The sequence below is a fragment of the Nicotiana tomentosiformis genome, chromosome 8 (assembly GCF_000390325.3).
Source record: "Nicotiana tomentosiformis chromosome 8, ASM39032v3, whole genome shotgun sequence".
NCBI lineage: Eukaryota > Viridiplantae > Streptophyta > Magnoliopsida > Solanales > Solanaceae > Nicotiana > Nicotiana tomentosiformis.
Genome location: NC_090819.1, coordinates 37,967,954 through 37,976,480, shown reverse-complemented (window position 1 = coordinate 37,976,480; position 8,527 = coordinate 37,967,954). Strand labels below are relative to the sequence as shown.

The 8,527-nt window shown below is 43.6% G+C and overlaps 1 protein-coding gene across 1 annotated transcript; it reads left to right on the top strand.

The window, feature by feature from the left end:
• The first annotated feature begins 1,312 nt into the window (after positions 1 to 1,312).
• On the top strand, positions 1,313 to 3,281 carry LOC138897344 (uncharacterized). The gene is made up of 4 exons (XM_070183308.1): positions 1,313 to 1,319; positions 1,612 to 1,769; positions 2,535 to 2,648; positions 2,763 to 3,281. The coding sequence occupies exons 1-4, from the start codon at positions 1,313 to 1,315 to the stop codon at positions 3,279 to 3,281; spliced, it is 798 nt and encodes a 265-aa protein (XP_070039409.1).
• The last annotated feature ends 5,246 nt before the right edge of the window (positions 3,282 to 8,527 follow it).

The window sequence follows — 8,527 nt, the reverse complement described above, 5'->3', positions numbered from 1 at the left end:
TATATTTTGCTTGGTCTCAATCTTGACCGATCTCTATTCTGCTCGATCTCAATCTTGGCCGATCTTTTCCGGTCTTTATTCTGCTCGGTCTCAATCTTGACCAATCTCGATCTGTCTCTATTTTTCTCGGTCTCAATCTTGACCGATATTGATCTTGGTCGGTCTCTAGGTCACGAGCTCGGCAACCTAACTTCGTATTATAGCTCGATATTATACGAAGTTGAACCTTGATCTATCATGTTCCAGTCTCGATTAATCATATTAAGGGCAACCTCGGTTATGACCGTATACAAATAGTCCCCTCGTTTCTCAGAAAGAAGATGACGAGAAACAATATGAACTTACGAACTCCGACCTGATGGGTAATGACGTCAGCGACGAGCCCGATTATGATGTATGCGACGAAATGTCCCGTCGGTCTAGTTACCAAGGCATTAATTTCCTCTCAGTTGTTGGTCGGCCATTATCGATTCCGAACTGTTGCCAGCCACCTATAAGAGCCCAATCTTTTCTTCATTCAATCTTTACATTCAAAGTTTCTTCTCTATTCTTGGATCTTCCTCAGAAGAATCTCTTTGCTTCATAATTTTTAGACCCAAATTTCTAGAACTCCAATTAAATCGCATATCATCATAATTCTTTCTTTTCTTGTTCACCAATGGTGAAAACCTCTAAAATAGTGCCGCAAAAAGAAACCGCTTCTTCATCGCGACCTGTCGGCGGTGAGGATACGGCGGAGCCCCACCCTGAGGAATTCGTTCCGGTAGGGTGCTCTACTGTTATCGACTTTAAAGTCGAAAAACCCTCCTCAGTACTAGGCTGATGTGAGCTTATCTCGAGGTACATATGTTTAATCACCTAGAAATCCTCGACAAAGTGAAAAAGGAATGCAACTGGAGAGAAAAGCATGTGGTAGTCCCAGCGCCTGAAGAATCAATTACTACCCATGTGGAGGGGTTCTTAAGTGTTTACACTTACTCTTTCACATTAGGTCCCTTAGACCCTATCATCGTCGACTTCTGCAAGAGATACGACGTGACCCTTGGCCAAATCCACCTTTTTTTTGGAGAATAGTGATTCTCCTCTGATTCTTCACGAGCAAAATCGAGGGGTGTCCATTTACCCTCGATCACCTTATGTGTATTTACAGTCCCCGGCTCTACCGAGGGGGGCCAATCAAGCTTGCTCACCGAGCCACCAAAGCCCCATTCTCGATCATAGATGACACTCGCGAGCGAGGTTCGATGGACCGCTTTTTTCGAATCAAGACTTGGGACCTGATCTCTACCGAAGGCATGCCGTTCCCTGAGAAATGGAATGTGAATCATAAGTAGTATTCCCATTTGAATGTTCAATTTTGTGGCTTTACTTTTCATTTTCTTTATCCACTATTTTTCTATGTTGTTACAGATGTGTCCCAGATGCCGGAACTGATTCCGGAACTTAAGCAATAGGTTGAAGGTCTGGTGTTACAGAGACCATACTCTGAGCGCGCTTGGTTTAAATTTTCAAAAGGTCGATGAGAGGCCCGCAATCATGGTAAGTTTCTTTCTTAGAACGGTTATCATTTGATCTTCTTCTCTAGCGTATTCCCTTTTTTTTTCTTTGCAGGCCTTGGGAAGGACGTTGCCATGAGGCCCCCATCTGGTGATGAAGAAATCCCTGCTCCGAAGCAGGCCAAAGAGAAGAAGAGAAAGAGGCTCCGAGTTCACCGGTATCGGAAAAGAAAAAACCGACGAGGAAGTCTCGCAAGCCCAAGGGGGTCTCTGGTATTATGCCTTCAGACTTGATCCGCCGATTGAGGGACGAGCCCGAATAAGGAGAAGAGGAAGAAGCCTGTGTACGGGCTAACATTTTGATACAAAAATCCTCCGAATTGGCGGAGGTTGGTGAGGGAACTCGAGCAATAATTCCCGAACCAGAAGAAGTTGAGGCCACTCCGTACTGAGCTAAGATAATCGAAGGAGAGATCAGGGGCGAGGCTTCTCGAGTAGCGGTAGATGTCTTGGGGGACGAGCTCAGGATGGTCGATATTTTCGGATCCCCTCAGATTTCGAATGCTATGATCCGTGAGGCCAACATGTTGGAAAGTCGATCTTATGAGGGTATTCAGGGGACAACCGATATCCGTGGTTTTTTGGATGGGCTCGAGTCTGCCGCCTCGGAGGATATTACCGGGTTTAGTGGATTACTGGTACTGAGGAAAGTATCATGGTCGGGCGCTGTTGGGTCTTTATCGAGCCCAAAACTGGTGGACCTATTCTCGGCCCCGAGCATTAATCCCGATCGTAGGCGGAAGATAGTGCTTTCCGTCTCGGAGGATGCCCAATTTTTCTTTCCGCACATGGGGATTGCTAGTTATCTGAGATCCTTGGTGACTGAGGAGGATCAAGTTGTGATGAATATGGTAGGAGCCGCATGCCTTTTCAACGAGGCCCAACATGCTCTGAACCGGGTAATTTCGAGGGTGCCTCTATTGTTTCTTTTATATTTAGAATTGTAGATAATTCTAACATCTTCTTCCTGGTTTGCAGGCTTCGGTGTTGCATCATGAGGTTTTCCTCCGAATCCGGGAGGAGCATGATGTTGCGGTTCAGAACCTCACCGAGAAAAGTGATACCTACAAGTTTCTTAGTGAGAAGCTTCAGGCAGATTTGGGAATGGCTTGAGATGAGCATACCGAGATAACTGAGCAGGTATTTCGAGTACTTCATGATAGTGAAGATGAAGTGTAGATAACTACTAATGATCCTATTCTTCAGGACCGACAGAGGCTCGAACAAATCGGACGTCTCCAAACGCAGGTGAATGCAATAGAGGCAGAGGCAAAAGAATTCAAAAAGAACATGGACATTCTGGCCTCAAAAAAAGAGATCGTCCAAGCTCAATTGGAGTCGGCCGAGGCCCAGCTTCAGACTGCAAAAGAGAAGGCCTCAGTGCAGGTTGAAAAGATCAAGGAGCTTCAGTACCGGTTGGATTTGGCCATTTCTGATAAGGCAAGCTTGACCGACGAACTCGAGGTGGCAAGATCCGAGGCTGCCGTAGCCAGGTATGAGGTAATCGTGGCTAACAAAAGACCTAATGCTAAAGTGGCCCAGTTTAGGGTTGATGTCGAAGTCAACCAGGACAAGGGCATGATTGAACATATGAAGTGGCAGGATCGAGGGGAAACCCTCGAGGGGGCTCAGGGCTTTGATATCATATCTGAGATCAAAAGGCTAGAGCAAAGGAAGTTAGGGCCCGGAAGCTGGCCTTCTCTGAGGAAGACTCCAAGAGTTTGAGTGAATCCGAAGATGGAGAAGATCCCGAGGATGGGAGTGCAACCTCCGTAAAACCAAGCCTCTTAGGACTTTTTGTTTTTCCTTTTGTATTTTTCCCGAGGCCATTTTTTGGCTGTTGTAAATTTAGGCCGATTTGGTCTTTGTAAAAATCGATTGTGTATAAATATAAGGCTTTTATTTCCCTTTCAGCTATCGTATTTTTCCTTTGCCTTATTTTTGCTTACAAAGGTTAGAAATGCCTTAGCATGAAACAATAAGGTTGTGTTCGAGGGTTCGAACAAACCTTGCCTTTATTTCCTTTTTGGATTAAGGCGTTATTGTGGTTCGATGTTACCAAAGTTTGAGATTTTGCCGAGGATAGCCCTTAGAACCGGTTGTGAAAGTATTTTTTATTTTTCGAAGGACTACTTTTGTTATGGTTTTCAGACGTCTCCGAGCCATTTTTAATTGTCCATAGCCTCTTAGTTTGAGAGTTACCCATTGGGTTTATTTTCCCGTTTTATCTGGGTGTGTTCGAGATAATGGTTGTTGAGTGGTGTGGCCATAACTTTTAGAAATCGAGGCGTTGCCTATTGGGTCTTTTGATCCTGAGGCCCGATGACGTGATTGCTCGTGTTCCTGTTAAGTGCGGCCCTTGGGGTTGTGGATGTACGAAATTTTTAGTAAAGAGAGAAGACAAAAAAGTTTTTAAGTATAATATGTTTGTAAGGAACATATTTCTCATTATTCTCGATTGAAACAGGGTTCGAGTAATCTATATGGGCACGGTTCGATTTGACCGTTTGACCCTTACAATAAATCCTATCTATTGAGATCCTCTCTTTATGAAGTAGTTTCCTTTCTAGAGTTGATATTCGAAGATAACGCATATCCGGGGGTAGCCCCCCATTATTCGAGGTTGATTGCAAAGGAACCTCGAATAATGTCGAATGGATCTCCGATGCCGATTCTTAATTGGGCTTGATTCTAAGTTAGCACGATTCGTCGTTGCCTCATTAAAAACCTTGCCGAGAAAACCCATTTGGGAAAAAATTGTTCTGAGGGAAAAAGAGTGCAACACGTGCTTTCAGACCTAAAGGCTTCGTGCCGTTAGCTAAAAAATCCATCCTCGTTTCTTGTCGACCACCTGCAAGCGTTAATATGAAAAAAGAAAAAGGAAAAGGAAAAAAAAGGCATACCTCAGCAGTAGTACCGCTTTAGGTGAGATATGTTCCAATTGCTAGGCAGTTGCTCCCCATTCATCGTGCCGAGCTTGTAGGACCCTTTCCCAGTGACCTCGAGAATTTGGTGTGGTCCTTCCCAATTCGGACTTAATTTCCCTTCATTGGAATTTCGGGTGTTGAGGGTGACTTTTCTCAGTACTAAATCCCTGAAATTGAAATACCGAAGGTTGGCTCTTCGATTGTAGTATCTCTCGATCCGTTGCTTTTGGGCGGCTAGTTGGATGAGGGTTGTTTCGCGCCTTTCATCCAATAGTTCTAGGCTTGTGTTCATGGCCTCGTCATTTGATTCCTTAGTTGTGTATCGATACCGGATACTCGACTCTCCGACTTCAACCGGTATTAGAGCTTCGGCGCCATAAACTAATGAAAATGGGGTAGCCCCGACACTGGACTTCGAGATTGTGCGGTATGCCCAGAGAATTTCGGGTAGAATTTCCTTCCACTTTAATTTGGTGTCGGTTAGCCTCTTCTTAAATTTTTGGATGATGGTTTTGTTGGTTGATTCGGCTTGACCGTTCCCTCTGGGATGATAAGGTGTTGATATGATTCTTTTAATCTTGTGATCTTCGAGAAATTATGTTACTTTGCTGCCGATAAACTATTTTTCGTTATCACACACAATTTCGGAAGGCAACCCGAATCGACATATGATGTGATCCCAAATGATATCGATGACTTCCTTTTCCCTAACTTTCTCGAAGGCCTGTGCTTCAACCCATTTGAAAAAATAGTCAGTAATAAATAAATTAAATTGAGCTTTACCTAGTGCCCGTGGAATAGGGCCAACAATGTCCATTTCCCATTTCATAAATGGCCATGGTGATAAGACCGAATGGAGCGGTTCCCCGGGTTGGTGAATCATTGGTACATGCCTTTGACATTTGTCACATTTTCGAATAAACTCGTTTGCATCTTTTTCCATGTCGATCCTAGTAATAGCCGGCTCTGATTACCTTTTGAATCAATGATTCGGCACCGGAGTGATTCCTGCAAGTGCCCTCGTGAACTTCCCTCAGAACATACTCGGTGTCTCTTGGTTCTAGACATATTGCTAATGGACCATCGAACATTCTTCTGAACAAGGTTCCATCTTCGGACAAGGTGAATCATGTTGCTTTTGTGCGCAGGGCCCTCGATCCTTTCGGATCTGATGGAACCTTTCTGGTTTTCAAATATCCTATGAACTTATTTTTCCAATCCCAGGTCAAGCTTGTGGAATTTATCTCAGCGTGGCCTTCTCCGACTACTGATCTCATGAGTTGCACGACGACCCCCGAATCGAGCTCGTTGTTTTCGATCGACGATCCTAAGTTTGCGAGGGCATCGGCCTCGTTATTCTGATCTCGAGGTATGTGTTGCAGAGTCCGCTCCTTAAACCGGTGCAAAGTTACTTGTAACTTATCTTGGTATCTTTGCATTCGGTCTTCCCTAACTTCGAAGGTTCCGTTAAACTGATTCACTACGAGGAGGGAGTCGCATTTGGCTTCGATCACCTCTGTTCCCAAGCCTTTGGCTAGTTTGAGACCTGCAATCATGACCTCATTGTTAGCCAATTTTACAGTTTTAATAGACTGTCTAACCACATTGTCGGTGGGTGGTTTTAGTACGATGCCAAGCCCGGACCCCTTCGCGTGCGAAGCACTATCCATGAAGAGGATCCAGATTCCTGAGGAAGTACCCGAATTTATCAACAGTTCTCTTCGACCTCGGGTACTAGGGCCGGCGTGAAGTCATCTACGAAGTCTGCCAAAATTTAAGACTTAATTGATGTTCGGGGTAAATATTCGATATCATACCCGTTGATTTCTATGGCCCATTTCTAGTGCGTCATTCGGTGATTTGAGGCCATGAGTAGCTTCACTTCGGGTATTATGACTTGTACGCGTGGTCGGAATTAAATTTTGAGAAGTTCGGAGTTGATTTGGAAAGACAATTCTAATTTCAGAAGCCTTAAGTTGGAGGAATTGACTAAAGCTTGATTTTTGTGTAAACGACCTTGGAATTGGGATTTGAAGGTTCCAACAAGTTTGTATGATGATTTTGGACTTGGGCGTATGCCCGGAGCGGGTTTTGGATGACCCGGGAGCGTTTCGGCGCCTATTATGGAAGTTAGCATTTTGAAAGAATTTCCTAAATTTGTGTTTAAGTGCATTTCAATGTTATTGATGTCCGTTTGGGATTTCGAGTCTGGGAATAGCTCTGCATGATGATTTCGGTCTTAGAAGCGCGTCCAGAAGTGGATTTGGAGGTCCATCATTTTGGGGTCATTTGGGCGAAAGTTGGAGATTTCGATAATTTTAAGAAGATTAACCGGGAGTAGACATTTTAATATCGGGGTCAGATTCCGATTCCGGAAGTTGGAATAGGTTCGTAATGTCGAATGTGACTTGTGTGCAAAATCTGAGGTCTATCGTACATGATTTGATAGGTTTTGGCATCGATTGTAGAAGTTTGAAGTTTCTAAGTTCATTAAGTTTGAATTGGAGGGTAATTCGTGTTTTTAGCGTTGTTTGATGTGATTTAAAGGCTCGACTAATTTTTTAATGTGTTTTGGGATGTGTTGGTATATTTGATTAAGGTCCCGAGGGCCTCGGGTCGTTTCAGGATGGTTAAAGGATAGAGTTTGGACTTGGAAGAAATGCTAAGGAAGCTGGTATCTGGTGTAACTGCACCTGCGAGGTTTTGGCCCCAAGTGCGGAGCCGCAGAAGCGGCCAAGATGTTCGCAGAAGCGGTTCTGGCTAGGGAAGGCTGGGACCGCATATGCGGTCATGTTCCGCATAAGCGGGACCGCACCTGCGTGAGGCGCAGATGCGCTATATGGGGCGCAGATGCGTGGATTATTGGGCTGAGCTGGAGCCGCACCTACGATGGAATTTTCGCAGGTGCCGAGCCGCATAAGTGGCTATTCAACTGCAGGTGCGAAGGTCGGGCTGGGTGGAATGTTTTTTTAAAGTGGGGTTTGGGTTTATTTCACCTATTTTTTATTTGGTTGGGCGATTTTTGGAGCTCTTGGAAGGGAGATTTTCGGCATCTATGTCAAGGTAAGTGATTCCCACTTATTGCAAGTTAAATATTTGGATTATATAAGGATTTAGACATGAAAATTTGGTAGAAATTTGGGATTTGGAAGAACAACCTAGAAATTGGTATTTTTTGATTTTGACAACGAATATGGGCATGGAATTGGAAATAAATTATATATTTGAGTTCGTGGGGTTATGGGTAAAGTTTGTCTTCAAATATTTTCGGAATCCGGGCACGTGGGCCCGAGGGTGATTTTTATCGACTTTTCGAACGGAGTTGAAAATTATTGTAAATAGGATTATATTGAGTATTAGAGTATATATTTATGGAATTTCTCATTTATTGACTAGTTTTGGAGCATCGGGCATCGATTTTAGTTGTTTGAAAGGCTTGGGAGCCGGCTATGGAACTCTGGAGCGAGGTAAGTGTCCTTTCTAACATTGTAAGAGGGAATTAACCCCCATAGGTGAAATAATTCAATATGTGCTTCTATTTGTGGGGGGCTACGTACGTACGAGGTGACGAGAGTCCGTGCGTAGCTACTAATATGCTTATGTCCGGGTAGTCTAGGACCCAGATCATGTTATAATTGTGATGCTTGCATCCTACTTGTTAATTTAAACTGCTTAAATCATATCGAAACTTGGCAAAGGAATTTTTAAAGGTTAAACTCCATCTTCTTGACCGCAAATGAGAATTTGTATTTCTTGAATAGTTGCCTTAATAAATCTTGAACTTGGTTGTTTTAAATTGTATTTTCTCTTTTGTGGAGCGGGCCGAACGCCTCGGCAGGTTAAATAGATGCATTTATGGTTCGCGTCGTTCGACCCTCGGCATTGCATAGTTTAAATATTATGTTGGATCGGACCGTACGACCTTGACATGATTTGCGCATGATATAGTTTTGGAATTTATAATAATTGATATTGCTTTCATTGGCCAGAGATACAAAACTGTTAAATGACGAAAATAAAATTTGAAAATTTCTTATGAACAAA

What these genes read in the sequence shown, in the direction of transcription:
- LOC138897344 (XM_070183308.1), top strand. An exon ending in CAAGCCCAAGGGGGTCTCTG is followed by an intron (nt 1,770 to 2,534) that starts GTATTATGCCTT and finishes CCTGGTTTGCAG; the next exon opens with GCTTCGGTGTTGCATCATGA. An exon ending in TTCTTAGTGAGAAGCTTCAG is followed by an intron (nt 2,649 to 2,762) that starts GCAGATTTGGGA and finishes CCTATTCTTCAG; the next exon opens with GACCGACAGAGGCTCGAACA.